The following is a 24,541-nucleotide window of genomic DNA, read 5'->3' on the forward strand; positions in this document are numbered from 1 at the left end:
AGTACTGACTGTGTACAACCGAATGAAACACTGCCTGGCCTTGCACTGTGCTCATAAATGTTGTTATATTGGAGTCCACTGTTGCAGCCATGATGTCAGTCTACCGCATGAAAGATCTTCCTCTTTGTTGGAACTTGGTTGGAGAGAAAGCACAGTCGGAAGGAAAAGGGAGAGGAACGGGCAAGGAGGGTTCGTGCCCAGATACCGATCCAAAATGCCCGACTCATTGCTGGGGACTCGAGACTCAGGCGCCCTACAAGACAGCTTAGAACTGCCCCCCGGGGGGGGGTGTCTGAGGCTGTAAATCTTCATGGGAGCAGAAGGCCTCTATTTTCTCCCCTGGAGTGGCTAGTGGGTTCTGTTAATGACAAGGTCATTACCCACTCTGCCACCAGAGCTCCTAAGGGAATTACTAGTATCCATAAAATGAGAGGAATCTGTGGACAAATAGACACACAGGAGAAACGTCTATGAAGCATAAGCAGAGAAAGGATTAATCACATCATGTAGCCCTTTAACAATTTCCAGTGTTGGAGGATCGAAACCACCTGAGTTTCTGGGAAAGGCCGTGAACTTGTGAGGAGGCCTGGCTTTCCCACCTGTTCATTTTCCAGACTCTGTCTCATGGAGGTTACTTAAGTTAATTCCCAACAAGCTGATTATATCCACATATAAACTTTAGATACATGAATAGATATTTGATCTCACATTTAATTGAAAGTTTTACTCTAAGAATAATCAATTCTTGTGATATGGTCCTGCTCAATACTTGCCCTCATGAAGGGGTGAAGATAGGGGTGCTATAGCAAAGTGTGGTAAAGAAATCAGATGACACCTGGCTATCAGAAAGAATAGTGTCAAAAAAACAACAATGAATAGTATCTACATTCTTAAAATTTTTATCTTAAAATATGCAGGTGTCAGCTAAATGAGGTGTCAGCTAAATCCACAGGGAAGGAGTACACTAGACTGTGTGATCCAAAGATTATAAATCATAAAATCCAATATCGGAGCAGGGAATTGCACTAGTTTAAATTCTGAGCACCCAGTGAAAGCCCAGAGCTCATTGGCAGAGTCTACACTCAGATTAATCCTCTGTGGACGTCCCCAGGACCACCGACCAAGGATGTGAAGGCTTGCCCTCAGACAGAGTGCACTGGAATGTAGATGGGGGCAGAAACTGATACGTTAAAATTGAACATATTATCATGCGTTTTCCCTTTGGTTCATTTTTAACCTGTTCTAGTTTCTATTATCTCTGGCTTTCACTTGGAATGAGGTTTTCTGTTTTATTTTGTTGTGTTTGTATGATTTTCTTTATATGAAATCCATGACAGTTAAAGCGACAGAAGCAGCAACTCGATTAATATTTCCTTCGGGTTATGGAAAGGGGTGGTTGTGGGGCGAGGTAGTGGGAAGCTAATAATAAAAGGTAGCAGAAGGAAGAAAATGTCTAACACTGTGGCTATGGCCGTATAACTCTTTTTAATACATTTAAACCACTGAATTGTATGGTACGTGAAATATATGTCAATAAAACTGTTTTTAAAAAGATAGACTATAAAGAAAGGTCTCGGTCAGCGATTCTCAACCTGTAAGTCACGATCCCTTTGGGGATTAAACGTCCCTGTCACAGTGGTTGCCCGATTCATAACAGGAGCAAAATTACAGTGATAAAGTAGCAACAAAAATAATTTTATGGTGTGTGTGTGGGGGGGGGGGGGTTCACCACAACATGAGGAACTGTATTAGGAAGGTTGGAAACCACTGGTCTAGATGTTTACTTCTGACAATGAGACCAGGAAACCCCTCGGGATCGCCCAGACCACTGTCTGAGCATGCTGACAGGCGAGCCCGTGGTGGTAAGGAGCTCACGATGCCAGGGCAGCCAGGGCAGCAGCAAGGGGCAGGACTGCACAGAGCAGCCAGGGCAGCAGCAAGGGGCAGGCGCATCCCACAGATGGAACAGCCGGCAAAGACGGCACAGGGCTGGGCAAGGTTTCTTTCCGTTAGTCACAAGCTTTCTGTGGGGCATTTGAATTCCTGCGTACAGCCCTTCTCCCTCCCCAACCCCAACCAAGACTGAATGGGAATATGCAAATAAGATGTCTGAGACTCCTCTTGGAGATTGGTCAGTTTGGCCATTCTACACTTTGCCAAAGGTCAAAAGGGAGCCATCTGGGGAGCGGAAACAGGGATCTCACTGCCATCAGGATGCTGAGGCGAGTGCATCCTCTGGGATACTGCAATCAGGTGGGCGTAGAGAAGTGGCAGGGACAGAGGGAGCACCAGACAGATCACTGGGCTTCCTGGCCCGGAATGAATCCAACTGAGTGCCTTGGGGCAAGAGGCTGGCTTGCAGACTCTTCTACCCTGAGTAGTTACTGGTGTTAAAGAGACTTTGTAACACTTGTCTGACCGGGGCAGGAGCACAAGGGGTCCGGGGGTTGAGGGAGATGGACCTATGGGCCCAGCGAAGAAGAACTGCTCCAGCCTGACTTGTAACAGGAGCGAGACAGGCACTGGAACTGTGCCGGCGAAGGTCCACGTTGCACTACGTATCATTTTCGTATCTAGTCACAAGCTTAACAGTGAGAGTTGCCCATAAGCTTTGCTCTTCTTCCTCCGTAATTAGTCTGTTCCCTCAAAGAGAAAGTCGAGCAGGTAGAAAAACAAACTAAATGTCAGACAAAGGTGATTATACAGAGTTGAAAAAAAAAATCTCAGACGTGTTCAGGAAACGGCTTCAAATATTTCACCAACCAGCTCCCAAACTCAAACAGCTCCCTACACTTCATAAAGGAAACTGATAAAAGATGTATTACATAATTAATTAAGAGATTAAGTACCTGCATAACTGCTAACTAACCCAGCTCAGGGAGCGTGATAGGACACCCCTGGGTACAGCGACTCCGTCTACATCCTTGTCATCATCAGCAACCTGCCACTTCCCCAAAGAGTGGACTATGGACGGACTTCCTGTGAGTCTTCAATATGCTGAGAGACAACGGGCCAGTCAGCAGCAGCAACAGCAGCACACCTGTGCGGTGACTGCAGGACTCGCCGCTGCCTCCTCGGATGCCGCCGAGGCAACGAGGATCCATTCAACCCCAACTCCTCCTCAGACATCAGGACCCACTGTTCCTACATCTCCATCCTCTCAAGGCATAGGGTCGGATTCTGGGTCTCAACAGGCTCTTGCCAGAACCCCAGCTAGTAAGTTTGGATCTCTTGTCCAAATTGGATACTTGAACTTATAGCCACAGTATGTTTGACTCTCTGCCTCTGGAACAGAGAGATCTGGGAGCAAAGATACTTTCAGGTCTCTGTAGGCCTGATACACTTTCATTTCAACAAGGGATAGACAAAATTTGATGGGGGCACCAGGAGGTTCAGGCATGCATGTACGTGTGGGCCCAGCACCCAACTGAAGACTTCACTATGGTCCGTGGGTGTCTCTGTGTCTGGTGTTAACTATCTGGATGCAAGCTGGACTGGGCTTGTCCAGGAAAGGCTGGTGGTAGTATCAAGCTTGAGATGGCGCCGTATTTCCCTCTGCTGTGGTCCTGGACATCAGCGTCTTCTTCAATAAGCCCCCCAGCCAATACTGTCATGCATGTAAACGTTGAGGTTTTGTTTAAAAGGTGTTGTTGCTATCTAATTTTGACAAAAGAATAAAAGATAAAGCTTAGTCTTTTGCCATTTCACAAACGATGGATTTTGACACGCATTCTTTCTGAAATAATTAAAAACCCTTTAAATGGCTCGCTCATTCAAGCCTAGAGGAAAGATAGCAGCATCTTCTAAATATTCAGGCGTCTCGTTGTTTTAATCTCAATGCTCACGACCACTTCCTCTGTTTGACTGCATGAAAACCATACAGAATAAAGTTCCCACACACACGGCACACCCACGTGTGTAGACTCATGTACACACATGGCATGGCTACACAAATAACAGGCTCACAGAAATTGACCCTGGTTTCCAACTCTGGCTTCAGTCCATCTAGCCTGATTTCTAATGTGACCTGTCACAGACACCTCCCATTTTCCTTCACATCAATTAAACCAAAAGAAGTACAACCGGCATGACTACAACAAACAGCTGGCTCCCATCTCAGCGAGTATATGCTCCAACCTCTTTTCTAACACAAGGAACAACAAAGGTCAAGCAAACCCCAATCCGTCTGGGAGCAGGGACAGCGGAGCGGCCCCTCACTCTTGCCTCCCAGCTAGCTTACAGCGCTCCACACATGGTCCCAGAAAAGAAGCACACGGGTCTCTTCCAATGAAGGAGATGCCTCTGCAGGGGCCGACTTCCCAAGCAAGTTGCCTGTGGCCAGCTGAGAGACCCATGGCCTCCTCCCCATACAAAAGGGCTTCCCAGAGCTACCCACAGGCTCACAGCAGGAATGGCTTCCCCGGTGACACCCCTTGATGGAAGCAATGCCCACATCTGGGAAAGGGGTACAGATTTGTGATGGATTGATGAGGAACAGTCTGCTTGGCAGAGCTTGTATGAAAGGAACTACGATGCCTTTGAACACTAATACAACCAGCGAGGCCACAGTTTAGAGTGTACCATTAACAGATGCTGAAAATCACTGACTACCTAGCAGGATGACTGATTGACCTTGACCTCTAGTAACATGCGAGGACAGAGTAAGGGGGAACATAAACAAAGGAGAACCTGTCTGGGTCAAGGTGAGAGAGGCTGAATTGGGAGTTGGTACAGCATGACACCAAAAGGCTAGGTGTTCACGAGAATTCCCATGTACCCCACCTAACTGAACAATTGCACATTTGAGACCACTGAGAGATGCCTCAAATGAGAGTCTTCAGGACCTGGTTCCCCAAATACCAAATCCCGAAAGCCCTAGGGCAGTGGTCCTCAACCTGTGGGTCGCAACCCCTTTGGGGGTCAAACGACCCTTCCACAGGGGTCGCCCGATTCATAACAGTAGCAAAATGACAGTGATGAAGTACAAACAAAAATAACTTTAGGGTGGGGGGTCACCACCACATGAGGAACTGCATGAAAGGGTCGCAGCAGTAGGAAGGTGGAGCACCACTGTCCTAGGGAGAAGTAAAGCAAGTTGGTGAAGTGAGTGGATACCCCCCTTTCCAACTCCGGCAGCCAAACCACTGAACAACACTTAAAAGCCTCCACAGACAGAGAGGTGTTGGAGAGCCCAGTTGAACCAAGAGGCAGGGAGATGGCGGGGGGGGGGGGGGGGAATGGCACCTAAGTTAAGAGACACTGTCTACGAACACTGGAGAACTACTTCTCACAGCAATTTTCAGGCCAAACTCCAAACAAGGACCAAAGCAAAGGCATTCATCTGAGGAGTGTGAAGCCGGATTTTGAAAGGCCACGGAGTTTGCAGGCTGCACAGTTCGAAGACGCTGAGCGAATGTGGCTCTGTGGGAGGGTTCTGGAATCTCACTGAGGCCCCAAATGGGCAAACGCAAGGACCAGGAGGTACTACAAGGACACTGGGGTGAGGGAGCTCTTTTGGAGGGGCACCACAGAGCTGGTTCCCTGAGCACAGAGGGCCACGGTGAGAGAGCTTAGGCAGATACGTCCACAAGAGAAAGAGATGGCCACCCCCTTCACCACTGGAAAGCAGGGTCTCACTGCTTACCTGGTGCACACCCAGGACACCATACTGAACTTCTAGTAGTGAAAACTAAAACAAAGGGTCCCCCCGCCCCCATGGTGAGTGCCAGTCAGGGGCTCCTGGCTCTTCAGCCCAGGGTCTCCACCCCTGCCTCACTCCGTGTAGAGAGTGGGTCTAGATTAAACTGGTTTCCACTGGCAAAACAACAACTAAAGATAAGAGTACCCACAAGTCATTCTCAGGAGATAAAACCAAGCTCATTACTACAGGGCTCATTCTGACCCACAGAGACTGAGGGACAGAGGGCCCTGCCGTGGGCTTTCTCTGGTTGTGAGTCTCCAGAGGGGGGCCGACACACATCCCTCTCAAGCAAAATGCCTGGAGGGTGTGAGCCCAGTCTCTCAGCTGGCCCTCAGGAATTTAGCTGCTGGGATATCTAGGTACCCAATCAGGGAAAATTCCAGAATACACATTTTGAAAACTAAAAAAAAAAAAAAGGATAACCAGATGTCCCAAGTTCAACAACAATAATAAAAAAAAAATTTTTAAACACACAAAAGTCACAGGAGAAGATGAACCAATTCAAAGCAAACCATGAAGAAAAGGAATATTACACGTCCAGGCCAGATTACTAAAAATAAGATTATGTTCAGATAATGGTGCTAAATAGGTTTAAAGAAAGCAAAAATCAAAAAGAAAACCAGCTCCCTTTGGGCAACAGTTAGAGGACCAAAGTGAGTCACCAAGGAAACTAAAAACGTCAAGAAAGAAAAGAAGTACTGGAAGGGCAACTAGAAGACAAAATAATGGAACTTACGAAAATCTTGAAGATAACAAGAGAAAACCAAAAAAGAAAACAAACTAAAATAGAAACATGGGTTTGATTAGGAAATCTAACATTATACTTATTGGAAACCCAGAAAACTGTGATAACAATAATGCAGATAAACAATCTGGGGAGCGAAGTCTCTCCAGTCCTCAACAGAGAACTAAACCAGGAAGTCCAGGAGGCTATACAACCCTCAAGCAGAAGAAACACCCACCACAGCTCACTGCGATTCCTGAAAACAACATACAAAGAGACAATCCTGAAATCAGCAAGAGTAAAACACAACACACCAAGGGCCTTTACTAAGAATCAGTGCAGATTTCTCCCCAGAAACATGGCGATCAGAGTGGCATGCCTAAGATGCTGAGCAAAAAGAATTGCTACCCAAGAATTCTTAATCTAGTAGAGTTTTCATACAAAAACAAAGGGAAAATAAGATATTCCCTTGGAATTTATAACTATCAGACTAGCAAAAGTAGGAATAAAAACAAAGTCAGCAAATATATACAAATAAAAAGTCAGCAAATATATACAATGCATATTGGTGTAGTGGTTTCAGGTTGGGCTGTGATCTACAAGGTGGTTCAAAACCACTAGCAGCTCTGCAGGAAAATGACTGGAATTTCAACATTCATAAACAATTAACAGTCTCAAAAACCCAACGGGGGGCAGGGTAGGGGAGGGCGCGGCTGTCACTATGAGCCAGCATTGAATTATGGCAGTGAGTTTGGGTTTTTGGTTTATGTTGATGTTAATGGAAACTTAGTAAAGGAAATGTGGGAGGGAGGAACATTTCCAGAATATATTTATTATGTTCAAGATATATGTGAACTGTCAGTCCTGTTGAACGTTGTAAGTTGTATTTTAAAAAGTACTGCTACAAAATCACAGAAACCTTTATGAAAACATAAAAAATAAAAAGACCGATCCTCCACCTAAGTCTATACACTTCTGAAGACCATGTGTCCACCTCTCTAATTCTGGGTGATTGGGGTCAGAAAGGGAAAGCGCCAAGGGAGTGACTGGCATCAGATATGACCAAATGGGAAAGATGGGTTATGAATTATCTTCACATTTTTGGAAATTAACCTATGTCATTACTTGTACAGATGAATTCTCTCCTCTTGAGGAAAGCCCGCGGGAGGCTAGTACAGGGTGGGTGGTCTCAGTTCCCTGTGGGAAGCTCTAAGAATGAAGGCCAATGGACACAAAGAGGTCCAGGAGAGAACGTTGCACTCCCCAGAGATGGCAAAGTTAGGGCCATTCTTCCACAGGCATACAGACTAAAGGCAGACATTTCCTCCTCTAGGATGGTGCAATAGACTGAACAATGCAAGGGACCTACCTGCTCACAGGAGACTGGAACACAGCAGGGGGCCACCACCTTGAGGAGAGAAGTACAGTGATGAGCAAACGAGTACAAGAGAAAATCTGGCAGAATAATAGAATAATCCAAGTTCCCCTAACTGAAACCATCCTGACCCAGGTTCGCAGTCGCAAAGTTTTAGAACTCCAAAGGTGGCAACACCTGGAGCTTGGAGTTCAAATTTGTTTTAACTTTTGGAAAGAACATATTTGGGGGTCCTACCTTCCTGTCTGGTGAGCCTGGGGAACAGGGTCCAAAGAAGGGAGGTGGCACTCCCCTGGGGTCCTCACGCAGTCAGGTCCTCCTCACCAGGATGCCAGCAATCCAGCCCCACAAACCAGGCCTTGCATTCAAACAGATAACCTTTTCTAAAACTACTCCCATAGTGGAACTGCACACAGTCTAGATGGTGTGGTATAATATCGGTTGCAGGTATTTTGCCCTGTGCTTTATAAGGCTCTCCAGGGGGCAGTAGTGACCCAGTGGTAGACACCTTGCCTTCCACACAAGAGATTCAGGTTTCACTCCATGAACCTCTTCAACTGTCAAAGGTCATCTCTCAGGAGAGGCTTGCGTTTTGCTACAATGTTAACCAGGCTTCAGTGGAGCTTCCCTACTAAGATGGACTAAGTAGAAATACCTGGTGGTGTACTTCCAAAGAGCAGCCAATGAAAGGCTTACATGTTCAATAACAAATTATGGGGATGGAGCAGGCCTGGCTATCGGTTGGTCCCATGAGTTGGGACCAACTCAAGAGCAACATTTTGTTGTAGGCTTAGAAGACCAAAACCAAAGAGAATCAAAAACCTCACTGCCATCAAGTTGACTCTGACTCACAGTGACCGTAGAGGGAAGGATAGAACTGCCCCCTTGGGTTTGGGAGGCTGTACATCTTTACAGGAGCAGGAAGGCCACCTCAACATTCTCCTGAGGAGTGTCTGATGAGTTTGAACTGCTGACAGAGCCTGATCTATGACCTATCACACCACTGGGGATCCTTCATGCATGATGCAGTGGGAAGGAATTTCTTTTGACTGTACTGTCCTTTGTGGAGAACTCAGAGCAAGAAGCAAGAAAAATACAAACCATTTTGAAGAGAGAGCGCCTCCACTTAGGCACGAGAGACAAACAGAGCTAACTACACCGAGAGAGCTGAGCCAAAAGGGATGACGCCATTAGCACGGAGTCAGGTTGTCCGGGTAGTAACTCTGCTTTAATGTCCCTGGGCATCTGTTTTCTTGTGTGAGAAACTGAGTTAACAGTGGTGCCTTCCTCACGGGGGCCCAGGGTGAGTTCACTACTTTCAGAGAGTCCTTCCTGAAATGTGGATGGGTAAAAGAGCCAGGAGTCCTCTGGAAAGCACACCAGGACCCCTGGCTCTCAATGAACAGGCTTTAGCTCCCATGGAGCTACTGCCTCTCCATAGCTTTCTCCTGGTTCTCCCCCTCTCTTGGGCCCATAGAGCCACCATTCATAGGTAGTTTTCTGGAAAGTACAAAAGAAGGGAAAGCCCGAGGGAACCGACATCTGCCATGTGGCTTCCAGTGGGAGGAAGGGTGACCTTTGTTCTTGTTATGACAACTATTTATACATTTGTTTACCTCTCACAGTAGATGGCATAGAACCATCCATCTCTCTGTGAAGTATTCTTAGTACAGCAGAACACTGATCGTATTCTCACCTAGGGTGATAGCCCTCTCTCATGGAAGGCCACCCCCATCCATGAGTCCTCACCACTGACCCCTCTATTTTGTGGCCTTGACACACTCTACGGTCCACTTAGTTGGTGGTCTATTGCCCCGTACATGGAGAGTCCCTGGCAGCAGGCACCAATTCATCTTCGTTTGTTTATACACTAAAGTGTAATGAACAGATAAAGTGATCAATGAACAAGCAAATGACTTTGGAAAGACACAGGGTTAACAAAATCTTTGGAGGGTGGAGGCAAGCCAAGTGGTTAACCCTCTCTGGTTGATATTGTGATTGGTCTTAAGCCTGAGCTCAGTTTTCTAACTGCCGATATGTTGGATTGCAACCCAATGTGTAACCACTCGGACTGAATATCCCTCTTCAATACTAATCAATATTTTCTGAAACTATTTTTTTAAAAGAAACGTGTTAAAAATCAAAGGATGCTCTTCCTGCCTAGTGCAATAACCCACCCCCATCTGGCATGTCATGCTGCAGTGGTTTGGGTTGCTAGGATATCAGAAGCTCTGTCCCAAGTATTCCAACCCTCCCCCCAATCAACAAACAGTTCCTACTTACTGGTGTGATAGAGACTGGTTAAACCCTGACAGCAGCTCTTAGACATCCCTCAAACCTGGACTTGAACCCACCCTCAGGGATCACCTTTCAGCCAAACAATGGATAAGCTTATAAAGTGAATGATTAACACTGGTGGTGAGGCACCTACTCCCCTGAACAAACAACCATGGAAGACCAAAGTCAAGCAACTGCGCAATAGCAGAGCCCAGAAATAGGAAGGGGCAGGGCCCGAGGGCAGACAGGGTAGAGTACTGCTCCCTTCAGGAGATTGCAGCAAGTCTCATGAAACAAAACCTGGCCTTATAACGCACCTGGGTTTCCGTCTACCTCCTGGTTCTTCAAACAATGCCTGCTTCCCAGAAGTCATCAAGGCATAACAGTTAGTCTCTACTTGCCTGTAGCAACAGCAGAGGAAGAATCAGGAGGAGGGCTAGTAGCACAGAGGGTTTTATTTGGGCGGCTAACTGCAAACGTCAACAGTGTGAAACTGCCACCTGCTCCTTGGGAGAGGTGAGGCTGAACTAACCCCAGGCCAGTGGGTTTTGCTTCGGCTGTGCTGCTTGGATACTTATTTATGTATTTGATAAACTGTGAATTAGTGACTAATTGCAACCACGAATAAAGTTCTCATTTACTTGAGACCAGAATTAGACGGTGCCCACCTACTATTACTGAATTTGACTGACAATTCTATAGATGAATCCTGATTAAAGGGGTGTAAATACAGAATGAAGTTTTAATTTCGATAAACGCTAGTATTTCTGGAGCCATGTGGACTACATAAACCCATGAAACTGCTGCTGTAAGGTAACACTTAAACCTTAAACCACATGTAATCCTTGAAGTCTTCCTAAAACTAAAAAATAGTTTAGATGAGCCTGTAAAGGATGTCTGCCTTGAGCATGGTGATCTTCTAGGATCTACCTACAGGAGAGCCTGGTGGCACAGCGGGTTATGGGTTGAGCTGCAGAATACAAGGGCAGCAGTTCAACCCCACCAGTTGCTCTGCGGGAGAAAGATGAAGCTATCAGTTCCCATACAGATGGACTGTCTCATAAACCCACAGTGGCAGTTCTAGGCTACCTATGGGGTTGCTATAAGTTGAAAATTTGCATGATATGAACTTAAGAGAACAGTGTGTTTACATTAATGGGAGAGGAACAACTCAGATGAGGACGAGAATTGTACAACTCAATGAATACAACCAATGTCATTGAATTGTGCATGTAAAAACTGCTGGATTGGAGTGTATTCTCCTACGTATTGTCTCAACAAAAAATAACACAAGAAGAACTAGCTCTGATCATGAAAATTCTCTCAATATCAAGAAGTCCAAGACCAGGTGATTTTACTAGGGAATTCTATCAACCATTTAGAGATGAGTTAGCACCAATCCTATTAGTGAACTATTCTGAACTATTTCAGAATACAGAAAAAGGCAATATACTACCAAACAACTTTAGGAAGCAAGTGTAACCCTGACACCTCAGGCAGGCAAAGACATCACCAGAATTGAAAAGTGTAGACCAATATCCCCGATGAATAGAGGGAATATATGAAGATCATACTGTTCAAAAGAATTCTAGTCAACAGAATTCAATATAACCTCAAAAACAAACAAACAAACAATACATCATGATCAAATGAGATTCCTTATCAGGTATTTTAAGGATGGTTCAATATTAGAAAAACAATCAACGTAATCCATCACATAACAAAATAAAGGAAAAGAACCATATGATTATATTAATTTAAGCAGAAAGGGGTAGTTGCTAAACCTCGACATACATTCTCGATAATAGCACTATTAAAATAGGTAAAGAGGAAATGCTTCAACAAAATAAAAACCATATGCAAAAAAGCAATGGCTAGCATCTCAGTTAATGGAGAGAGATTTACAACTTTCCCTTCCAAACGGGAGCCAGAGAGGGTTGCCCTTTACCACCACGCTTACTTCACATAGGTCTGGAAGTCTTAGCCAGGGCTTTAAGACCTCAGAGGAATATTAGAGGAATATCCAAATTGGCAAAGATGAAACAAAACTCTCTTTATTTGCAAATCATATTATCTTATAGATGGAAACCCCCAACGAATCAATTTTAAAATTGCTGGAACTAACTGAAAATTAGGTCAACATACAAAAATCAATTCGATTCCTGTGTATTAGAGAAAAGGATTCTGAAAAGGAAATTTAAAGAACAATATCATTTACAATAATTAACTAAAAGATCAAATACTTAGGAATAAATCTAACTAAAGGGGGAAAAAGACACACAAAACACTTTAAAATACTTGTACAAGAAACCAAAGGAGACATAAATGTAAGAATATTGCATGCTCATGCATAAGAAGGCTTAATACAGCCCTATCCTTCTCCCACGGAGCAGTGGTTTAGAACTGCTGGCCTTGTGGACTGCAGCCAAACATGTAACCACTACACCACTACGGCTCTCTGTTACAGAAAGCACTCTATAAATTTAAGCTTGATCTAAGTTTTGGCATAACTCTTCAAAGACTTGGAAATACTAATTAATTACCAATTTCGTATGGAAAGGAAAGAATCCCAGGAGAAATAAAGCACCAGTAAACAACAAAACAAAGTCGGAGGTCGTTCCCTCTCCAACTTTAAAACCTCTTATACAGCCATGGCAATCAGAACATCTTGGTTTGGTAGAACTACAGGTATGTAGAGTAATGGTTCAGAACGGAGAAACAAGAAGTACAACCAAGCCCCTAAAGACACCTGACTAAAACACAGGAAGGGGGAAACCCAAGTTGTTGCCTGAGTGGCCATAAAAAGAGGAATTCTTTTGTGACACATGAGATAGTTTCAAGCACACTGAAACACAACAGAAATTAAGATAAAATTAAAATTCTATGTTTTAAAACCTTATAGGCCATATGAGACTCTTGTCTGATGGAGCGCAGTGAAATGAGCCCCTAGGTTGGAAGGCATTCAAAATATAGACTGGCCACAATAATGGACTCAAACACACGAACGAATGGCTGTGAGATGGTGCCGAACTAGGCAACGATTCATTCTGTTGTGCAGTGGGTCACCAAGAGCTTGCGTTCACTGGACAACAGCCTATAACAACGCGCAGCACCAGGGCGCCGTTTGTTCTGGTGTACACATAAGGTCGCTATGAGTCAGAAGCAACTCAATGGCAAGTTCCAAGAGCCTCCATTCTGGAGCCTGATCGTCCCCATACTTCCTCTCTACCTTGCAGACCCTGTCCACACCCCTGGTGCTGCTGAACCCAAGTCACTCAGCAGAGAGCAGATGCAGGATCCTGGGGGCCTTCAGGGGCATATTTCAGATGGAGCTAAAACCAGGCAGCGCCCTCTAGGACTCCAGTTTGGGCACAGAGCTCAATGCTGCTCAATTACCTGAGACCATTCCAAAGAATCTCTCCCATGAACCACTCAATTGCATGTTAGCACCAGGCCAGCAGAAGAGGGCAAGCCCCCAGGACCTCATGTCACTGCCCAAGAAGTGATTCTGGGAGCACCTAGTGTGAGCTGAGGGACAGAAAAGACACAGGCTGGCTTCCTTCCCTCAGTGCCCCCACGCTCACCACTCTGCGCCCTCATACCATTCACCAACACGTACAACACACCTCTGCGCACTCACACCATTCACCAACACATACAACACACCCAGCAATGTTTGCCTGTCATTCCCATGGCACATCCAAAGAACCCAGGAGCTAGTGAGCAAGCACCATCCTATGGCTGAGAAACCTGAGCACGGTCAAACAGCATGTGCAGATCGTGGGAGAGGAAAGACTGTCACATGGGTGCCATACATGACCCCCTTCTCCAAGGAACGTCCTCTCACTAGAAAAGGCCGCCCCAGGAGCTGAGGCGGGCTAGAGGTGACCAGAGAGCGGGGGCGAGAATGGGGCGCCGAGCTGGGCTCCTCGACAGAGGCACCAAGAGCCCCCGAAATGCACAGGGCCCCCGCAACAGTGCTCGTATGGGAGGCGGATGCAGCTCTCTGGAGGGAGCAGTCCTTTATGACTTTTTCATGGCTATATTTTAGTCACCTGATTTACTGTTACCAAGGAGCAGCCACAAACAAACAAGGTCATTTCTGATCCCTACACCTGGAGCTTGCTGGTGCGATTAACCTTATCTCCAAGTCAACAAATCCACAGAGCCAAGGCAGGATGTGGGAGGGCTCCCTCCCAGTCATAAGGATTCCAGGCGCAGATCGTCCCCACCCCACCCCCATTTGTTAATGCTGTGGGTACATCTGTTTCTATTCATGGACATATGCCTATCTGTACCCATATAAATAGTTGTATGTGTGTGTCCAAGCCTTTGTGGACCTGTGTGTATGTGAGTGTGTGTGCTTTGGAGCCTGTGTCTATGTGTCCAGTAGTTCCGTGTCTGTATCTGGCTGAGTGCCTAGCCGTGTGCCTATTTCTCCATACCTGTGTGTGCAGACGGCTGTGACTATATGTATCTACATGTATTTCTCTGCGTATGTACAAGTGTCTATGCCTATGAAGACTTTTGAGTGTGTGTGTGTGTCGTGCACGCATGTGTCTTTGTGCAACCAAAGCTTGACTATCCTGAATTGATAATGTCTCGGTCAACAAGGTTTTTCCCACAACGCCTCCTCCGATTCCTGGGACCTCCGAAGGGTGGCCAGCCCATCACACAATCCCCCACGGAGGTGGAAGCCCAGGTGCTGAGGGCACATTGTTCCTTACTGAGGTGAGAAAAGCTTTTAAAACCGAGTCCTTCCTTTTTGCTTACTTTCTTGGAGCTTCAGTAGAGGGATTGTGGTTTGATTCTGTAAGTGCCTTGGATGCTTTCATGAATACAATAAAACTAATGCCTATTTTCCAGGACTTAGAGCAGTCATATAACCAGTGACGTTTCCACCAGTTTCCCTAAGTATAGCACGTGTTTAGCTGATACACTGCCCATTAGTGTGGACACAAAGGTAAATTGGAGTTCAACTTTTTCTGAATCATCCGACGTTCTAATCAGGTCAAATGAGTGAGCTTCAGGGAACACCACAGAAACGTGCATGAGAGAAAGAACTGGAAGCAATTCACCTCTGTAGCCTGCTCTTACATGTCTGGTCACTACAGTAAGAGGCTGGTGTCTTGCCACTCTGTGCTACCTATCCTCCACATAATTCTGCTCACAGGTTATTCTCCACCTTGAGCCACAGCTGGCCAGCTCCACTGGCAGGGCACATCTTGAAACAGTGCATTAACTTAAGAATGTCCACCAACAACTGTAAAAACACATTAAATCAACCCCCAAACCAGTTAACACTGAGTTGATTCAGACTCCTGGTGACTCCATGTGTAGAACGGTGCTCCCAGATTTCCATAAGTGAATTTTTGGGAAGTCAATCTCTAAGCCATTCTTTCAAGTTACTTCTCAAATTCTAAATTCAAATTCATTGCCATTGAGTCAATACTGAGTCATAGCAACTCTATTGGACAGGGGAGAATTGCCCCCTGTGAGTTTCTAGGACTAACATTTCTACAGGAGTAGAAAGCCCGTCTTTCTCCCAAGGAGCCTCTGCTAGTTTGGGGCTGTTGACCTCGCAAATCGAAGCCCAATGCCTAACCAATACACCACCAGGGCTCCTGCCAAGGTACCATAAATCAGTGGTTCTCAACCTGTGGGTCGTGACCCCTTTGGGGGTCAAATTCCCCTTTCACAGGGGTCGCCCAATTCCTAACAGTCACAAAATGAGTTATAAAGTAGTAACAAAAGTGATTTTATGGTTGGGGGTCACCACAACATGAGGAACTGTATGAAAGGGTCGCGGCATTAGGAAGGTTGAGAACCATGGCTCTAGGTGGATTGAAACCCCGACTTTTGATTAGTAGCTCGGCACTTAATTGTTCGCACCAATCATGTAGAAAAATATGAGTCAGAGGTAGAGAAGAGTGAGCATCACTGGCCTCGGCTTGCAGATGAATTAGAAGCAATACAGCACAGGGAAGCCGGGGATAGGGCATTCCTCTGTGAACAAGTTCAGTCACTCAACGGAGTTATTTTTATCATTATCCTTTGAATTTCAAGATAAATTGGGCAAAATGTGGAGGGGCTTACTTTAGCGTCATCTTTCCATAATCGATTCGTATGGAGCAAAGCGATGATATGGACACAAGTGTGCACCCATTGATTTTCCAAATCCCACACAAGAGCTCCAGGTCACCTGGCTCTTTCTCCCTGAGGCTCTGGAGCAGACCCGGAGGACACCTTGCGGAGGGGGACTGCTCACTAGCTTACAGTGTCCAGGGAAGACAGGGCCGCCTGCCTGCTCTCTACAGAGAAGGGCTGGTTTGGTTGGGAAAGGGCTGAAGGTAGGTTTTGAAAGGCAAGCTTATTATTTTAGAGTTGTCTTTCATTGTTGGTGTTCACGCTTTAAATGAGACAGAGAGACGACACGGTGCTTTTAGAATGACTTCTGATCCTAATTATTGGTAGTTGAAGAAGGGAGGGTGGCGCTAGGAGGAGAGGAAAGGCCTGTCTCTGTAGTGCCGATGGCATGAGAGCCGTGTTCCTTTGCATGCCCACCAACAACGCAAAGCAGGAGAGGTAGCACAGGCGTGGTCCAACTTGGGCGGGACCCAGTGTGAGGGCTGCAGTTGGCGGAGACCCTGTTATTCATTCAAGGCCCATCAGAAGATGCTCCTCGCAATATTGGCGGGGGGGGGGGGGGGACAGAGCTCCAGTGAGGAAAGACAAAAGATCTAGTGCAGACAATCAACGCCAAATTGATGGTGGCCACAGAAGCTGTGGCTCAAGACATCAACATGCAAGACTTTATTGACTTTGTTTCCCATAAGGGTGCCTCCTAAACTTCGCCCCCGTATACCCTTTTGTCAGGTGTGACCCTGGAATCCCTAATGAGGTTCACATTGCTCAGTAAACTCTGTTATCCCGCTAAGCAGTAAAGCCCAATGTAGGCCGCCCTAGTCCCCATGAGAAAGCATGCCTCCTATAAATAGAACTATGCCTCAACCCTGTAAACCACGCATGGAAGGGGGGAGGGAAGGGGGTAGTAAAACAACAGAGAAATGCCACGGGAATGATTTCATTATATTTTCTTTAAAGCTAGCCAACCGCAAGTGATGATTACGCTTGCGATCTAGTTTAAAAGCACAGTGAGTTCGGCAACCCCCGTTCTTCGTCTAGGCTCTCCTGAGTTCTCATGGCTTAACGTCCCCTGCACAAATCACAAAAGAGCCACTAGGGATTTCTTTGCTTTTTAGTCCTTTTTAGAAAAAAGACTTGTGCCCTCTTCTCAGATATACTCCCATCAGGAGCTCCTACTTGACCACTAACCACACTTGTCACCAAAAGACTTAAGAACTGGCATCCCTGCCCCACAACCAATATAGGTCCATGCCTCAGACAGCCTAGGTGACCACGCCTGGGTCTTCATTGGTTTCACCCAAGAAGTCCCCCTGGCGGGAGCATGATGGAATTAAATCAATCAAACGCCGTGCTCTCTCAATTGTCGTTAGTGTTAGTGGCCTGTAAGTCAATCCCTGTCTTGAGGAGACAAAATGCTCCCCTGTCCCATGCCACCCTCTGACTGGTTGTATACTGCACTGTTGTGATTCAGAGGTTTTCACTGACTCATTTTCCTAAACAGTTTGCAAGGCCTCATTCCTAGTCCATGTTAGTCTGAAAGCTCCACTGAAACTTGTTCTGTTTCATGCTAAAACCAATTCTCCACCGACGTGTGAGTGCTAACTGAGCATGAGGTACTTTTGACAGAATAGAACCTGGATCTCCTGCGTAGAAGAAAAATATCTATCACTGAACTACCGTTGCCTTCTCTGTAACTGTCTACTACATTATTAATTTTTGTTTCAGATCAGAAATCAAAGGTCTCTATGCTTGGAACCGTAACCTAGTAATTCTTCTCAACATGGTTGAAAAGCTCACTTTTCAGAAGAACTTGCATCCACAACCACCAAGTGTTGTCAATGGAACACAGGAGAATCGCTCACCCGTAATACTACCGTCCTTAGACTCAATATGTGCTAAATGGTGAGACCCGGCTGAGAAGGGAAGTGTGCATCATGGGAAACACCCGTTTTACAGTGGGTAAAACCAAGGCCGACAGGGTTGAAATAACCTGGGCAATGTCCACGATTACCCCAAAAACTGGGCAAAACCAAAATCAAAGTTAGAACTCTTAGGCAAGTAGGTATCAAATTCTCCAGACTTATCTTTTTAAAATGATTGCAAAAAAAAAAAAAAGAGGATCTGATGCAAAGGGCTTAAGTGGAGAGCAAATGCTTTGAGAATGATTGGGGCAAGGAATGTATGGATGTGCTTTATACAATTGATGTATGTATATGTATGAACTGTGATAAGAGTTGTATGAGCCCCTAATAAATTGTTAAAAAAAACAAAAACGATTGCACAAAATAATTGATAAAATGTTAATGGTTTGTTAAAGGACCAGCAGAAAAACTCAAGCATCCAACTTAAATGTAGACAGATCAAAGTTAACATTTAATTTATCGAGTCTTTAAAGCTACCAGTTTAAAACGTCAAGGAATCAACACTTCAGCAGCAGTATAATTTTGGATCTATTTCTACAAGAAATATAAATAGAAATGACTCTCAATTTCAGAGCCACGTTTACCAATTAAGTCATGACCAGCTTGCCATGATCAGATTTGAAACTGATAATAGTTAAAAGTGAACATTTACATTTGCAATACTTGAACGGAGCGGTGAAATAACACCCCTGCACAATATTTAGTTTTACTTCACTGTACTTTCAGAGACAGCAGCATCACACAGTACCTTCTGCAACGACACTGTCCTTGAATCTGGGCTTACCCTATGACCTACCCAAAGAGAATCTAGTGTAACTTCTGAAGCTAGGCTTTCAGAGAGCATGGGGAAAGGGGGAGAGGGTGCCCTTGGATTTAGAGAGCGAGATGTCCTACTTCTCAATGATCCAATGATGCGCAACCAGAGTGAATTCCAAAGAGGTCATGGTGGTAAGACCAAGAAGATTTCTGTTCAGAAGTGTGCCCAGTACCACACTGTGGGAAGAGGAGGCAAACACTAGACTGATCCAAACTTGCATGGTTTAGTTTGGGCAAAAGACCAGCAAGCCCCTGGATTCACTTATAAGGATGCCCATCAGATCAAAGGTGTCCTCTGGGGAGAGGACGCCCTGAGTATTTGGAGAATTGCAAAAGGTACATCCCTGGAACAAAAAAATGATCTTCGTTGGCATTAAGAAGAAGGGAGAAAGGGCACACTTTATAGCTTATCTCAAAAAGTTACTACTGAGTTATAGCTGGCCAATGCCTTATTTACCTTAACATAGGAATGTTCTTTACCTGTACCATATTTCAATTGATATCATACACCAGAAATCAAATCATGAATCACGAATTTAAAATATTTTAGTTGGACAGTCCTAAATTAAGTAAACGATTAGCCATGGTTAAATGACTGAAGAAGCTTTTAAATTTGGGGTAGAAATGGCTGTTCAGGAAATATAATCATGGCCTTTCCCCTAAAGTCTGCTTGGGATTGAGGTTAGGTTGCATTCATCATGTTACACTTGTCACAAAAAATGGTGAATTCCATCTCACAATCGACATATTTATTTTATACATAAATTTAGATAGCTGATTCTAGAAAAGTATTCGAATACTGTGCAGTCTCTTCACCGCCTCATGGCCCAGAGCAAGAATCACATATTTCAGTTTATCTTCAACAGCCTGTTTATTTGCTGTGGTTGAACTGAAGGTAACCAAGGCCACTTTGTATTTTTGCTCTTAATTATGTTGATTTAATAATTTCTTGTCTTTAAAAAAAAAGGCAAAAGAGCAAAAGAGCTGCAGCTTCCACCTTTTCCTCCTGACATCCTCCTTTTGGGACCTAGTAGCTATGCTGAAAAGCCTAAGTGACACTGTGGCAACACCAGCACAGAAGACCAAGGACAGCCCCAACTGAGCTGCTCAGGAGCCGCCTCCACTGACCATCAACGAGAGAATGAGGACATTTGGGGATATGACCACCTCAGTGCGCAGGCAACATCATGTATAGGAAACACTGCCCAGTCAGCTCTCCAAGAGTCAATCACAAAAACAATCACTCTTGACTTAAGTCACCAGGAAATTAAAGCAGATGGGGACAAGTAGAATGAAGAGCAAGTCTGCTGGAGACTCTTGCCACCCTGGTCAGACCCAGGTGAGTTTACAGAGCACTGGAATGTCATCCTTTTGGGGGTCTCGATGAGGGGAGTTAGAAGATGGGGTTGTCAATACAGAAAACACCTTGAACACATTTTTAAAAACATGGAAATAACACTATCCAGCACCATCAAGCATGTACGGCATTATACTGAGCATAGCTAGTCAAACACAAAAGGACAAATATTATCTGAATCCACTTCCATGAGATAAGTACCCAGATAAAGGCAGGCCACCGCTTCCAGGGCATGTATGCATCTAACCCAGCTCCCTAAGCAAGGAGGGAGATAGCCTACCTAGCACCCTTGAATCTTGTATCACCCCTCCTAGATGTCCCTATTAAAAACCTCCTCGACAGACAAGAATTCCTCTCAGATAGCATCCACTGCTCCAGATGTGGGGAGAGGGAGAATATTACACACAACGGGGCTAAGGTAACCCCCAACCCAACAGACTTCCCACCAGAGGGAAAAAGAAACCTTACTGAAAAATAAAGTCAAGATTTGGAAATGAGAAGGGTTACTGCGAAATTTGTGCCTCACGTTCTGACAGGCCAGGGGAAAAAGTGTCCAGTGGAAACATGCCATGCTTTGAAAGAACAGATCCAAAGTGACCCAGGTTTTTTTCACAAGGTCATTACTGGTGACGAGACATGGTGCTATTCTTAGTACCTGAAACTAACCATCAATCAAGCCAGTGGAAACTGCCATCATCACCTAGTCCCCAAAACTCTCATCAAGTAAAATCAAAGATCAAGACGATACTCATTTGGTTTAGGGTTTGTTTTTTTTTTTTTATGTGAGAGGGATAGTATTTGGAGTTCATCCCACAAAGTCAGACTGTTAATCAAGTGTTCTATTTAGAGGTGCTGAAAAGATTGCGTAATATTGTATGACAAAAAAAGGGTTGATTTGTGGCAGGCAGGGGACTGGTTTTGTCACCACAACAATGCACACACAGACTGCTCACACAGTCATCTCAGTGCTCCAGTTTTAGGCCAGAAACCAGCATGCTTCTCGTGCCCCACCACCTTACTCACCTGACCTCAATCTATGTCACTTCTTTTTCTTTCTGTGAATTCAGGGGACATTAAAAGGCAGCAATATGATAACTTAGAAGAGGTGAAGAAAATGAGGGAGGTGCTGAGTTTGAAAAATGTTTCTAAGAATGGAATCAAAATTAAAATGAAGAATGGAATTGCAGATTTGATAAATGTATTAAGTGCGATAGTACTTTGAAGGTGACAAGGTGGTTTGGTAAAAAAATTAAATACATAGCTTGGTGGGGGAGCAGTGTTGGATTCTGATTTTTTTTTCTTTGGGGGTTGGGGGGTTACCCCCTTCCTATGTCTCAGAGATTGCAATTACATCTCTGTTGGCAGAAAAGCGAGAAGGGGCAACCTCCCGTTGGGAAAAAACATGTAACAAAGGCTATGTGGAAGCCCAGGGGAGACCATGCGTGGTGGTAGGTGATACAGTTCGTTTGCTATAGAATGCTGGAACTAGAGACTCTGTCCTTTTGACGAGCACATCTTTCAGAAAAACTCATTGTGGCAACTCCACTACATGAACTGGGCTTTACCTCTCTTCTAGCCATTGGACTTAAGGCTGAAATTCCCTATGTGAGAAGAAGGGTTCTAGTCCAAGGGCATGGAAATAGTAGTCGTGGACTTTGGTTCAGACCTTCCTTTGGTGACCAATAAATGGTGGCCCAGACTACCATACACTTATTATTTTAATGTTCTCCTTGCTTCATTATGACATGTATTAACCTGGCAAGCATGGCTCTCCTGCTGTGAATGAATATTAACCAAGATTTGCCCTATATCACCAAACCTTGATGTTTGTGTAAATAGTGTCCAGTCACTTATGGGTTTAATCTGTAGAAGTCAACAATTCATGAATTGTTATTCATAGCCAGCTGGTCTATACTCATATAATTTCCTTTTCTCAACAGTATTTTAAGTTCTATACAATTGGATAAACTAAAAATGCATAGTGGTCCACAAAGTAGGCTGCTATTCCCAGGTCAGCAGTTCAAAAGCACCAGCCAGCTCCACAGGGAAAGGATGAGACTTTCTATTCCTTTGAAGATTTGTAGGCTCAGAGACTCACAGAGCCAGTTCCACTCTACCCTATCGGGTTGCTATGAGCCAGCATTAACTTGATAGCAAAGGATGTCATGCCCCAGCAGGGATGAGTGATAATGTTCTTCCACATAAAATTAAAATGATGCCTCTTTAAGTGAACCAGAGGCATATATAAGCAATCGATGCATGGATGGATTTTGAGCATGCACTTAATTCTAGCCCCAATCTAAGAACAATTAGTTCTTATGACATGGTCCTGCTTAATGCTTGGCTTCATGCAAAGATTACTAAAGATATGATAATGAGGTGTCAAAGGGATCAGTTATCAGGCATCAAAGAACAAAAAATCATATCATTGTGTGCTCACCTCCCTGATACGATTCCTGAAGACAAATGGGTGCATAAGCAAATGTGGTGAAGAAAGATGATGGTGCCCAGCTAGCAAAATATATAGTATCTGAGGTCTTAAAGGCTTGAAGGTAAACAAGTGGCCATCTACCTCAGAAGAAACAAAGCCCACATGGAAGAAGCACACCAGCCTGTGCGACCAGGAGGTGTTGAAGGGATCAGGCATCAGGCATCGAAGAACAAAAAATCATATCATTGTGAATGGGGGGGAGTGCGGAGTGGGGACTCAAAGCCCATCTGTAGGCAAATGGACATCCCTTACTGAAGGGTCCTGGGGAGGACACGAGCCAGTCACAGTGCAGTATAGCAACGATGAAACATACAACTTTCCTCTAGTTGTTAAATACTTCCTCCCCACCCACTATCATGATCTGAATTCTACCTTACAAATCTGGCTAGACCAAAGGATGTACACTGGTACAGATAGGAACTGGAAACACAGGAAATCCAGGACGGATGATCCCTTCAGGACCAGTGCTGAGAGTGGCAATACTGGGAAAGTGGTAGGAAGGTGGGGTGGAAAGGGGGAATCGATTACAAGGTTCTGCATGTGACCTCCTCCCTTTGGGTGGACAACAGAGAAGTGGGTAAAGGGAGATGTTGGACAGTATAAGATATGACAACAATAATAATAATTTATAAAGTATCAAGGGTTCAGGAGGGAGGGGGAGAGAGGAAAAATGAGGAGCTGATGCCAGGGGCTTAAGTGAAGAGCAAATGTTTTGAGAATGATGAGGGCAAAGAATGTACAAGTGTGCTTTATACATTGATGTATGTATAGATTGTGATTCGAGTTGTATGAGCCCCTAATAAAATGATTTTTTTAAAAAGATATGAATGCAACAGGAATGTGATGAAGAAACTAGATGGTGCCCAGCTAGCAGAAAGAATAGCATCTGGAGTCTTGAAGGCTTGTCTTCAAACAACCAGCCATCTAAATGAGGGATCAACAAGGTCCACATAGAAGAAGTACACCAGCCAGTGTGATCCAAGGATTGTAAATAAGATAAGCCAAATCTAAATGAGGGAATAGTATCAGAATTGAAATGGGAAAGCCTGGTTTTCAGAAGGCGATGGGTGACAGTGGAAGCCCAAATTCGCTTGGCAAGGTCCACACGTGGATGAGATCTCTGGTGAATTCCCCTCTGATCATGGCTGAGGGATGTGAATAGCCAGGTTATCTGACGGAGAGGATTGCAAGATCCATTATGGTAGACATACTTAGGTCAAAATGTAATATCTTATCATTTGGTCTCTCTTTGGACCCATTTTAAAGTTCTTACAGTTTAAAAAAAAAAAAGCTTAAGGGGAAATACATAGGGATGAAGCCTCTGGTGAATCCCCTCTGACCATGGACCTGTGGTGTGAACAGCCTGCTATCATACAAAATGCACTGGAAAGTGGATTGTTGCAGATTCTGGTAGGTCAAAATTTAGCACCTTATCATTTTTATCTGTTTTAATTTTTATTCTTGTTAGTTTGTGTGTGTGTTTCTTAAATTTTTTTCTGTATATGAAATCCAACATAGGTAAATGTATAGAGACAGTAACGGGATTGGGCTATGGCAGGGGAGGTTAGGGAGAAATGGGGAGCTAATAATGATGAGCACAAAAGCAAAGAAAATGTTCTGAAACTGATTATGGCGATAATTGTACAACTTTTCTAGATGTGCTTACACTGTTGAAGTGTATGATGTTTGAAGTATATGCCAATGAAACTAATAAATAAATAAACCAATAAG

The 24,541-nt window shown here is 44.6% G+C and overlaps 1 protein-coding gene across 3 annotated transcripts in view; it reads right to left on the minus strand.

Annotated features, from left to right (window-relative positions):
• TNS3 (tensin 3) overlaps positions 1-24,541 on the minus strand; it is a 348,472-nt gene that overhangs the window by 223,077 nt on the left and 100,854 nt on the right. For 2 of the 3 annotated variants that reach the window (XM_075558135.1, XM_075558133.1), the window contains exon 4: positions 7,795-7,833. The exons of the other annotated variant lie outside the window; for it this stretch is intronic. Coding sequence is in view for 1 of the 2 variants with exons in the window: in XM_075558133.1 (XP_075414248.1) it covers positions 7,795-7,833 (39 nt within the window). In the remaining variant the exon portion in view is untranslated. The remainder of the gene's footprint in view (positions 1-7,794; positions 7,834-24,541) is intronic. 3 annotated transcript variants of the gene reach the window in all.

The sequence above is a fragment of the Tenrec ecaudatus genome, chromosome 9 (genome assembly GCF_050624435.1).
Source record: "Tenrec ecaudatus isolate mTenEca1 chromosome 9, mTenEca1.hap1, whole genome shotgun sequence".
Lineage (NCBI taxonomy): Eukaryota > Metazoa > Chordata > Mammalia > Afrosoricida > Tenrecidae > Tenrec > Tenrec ecaudatus.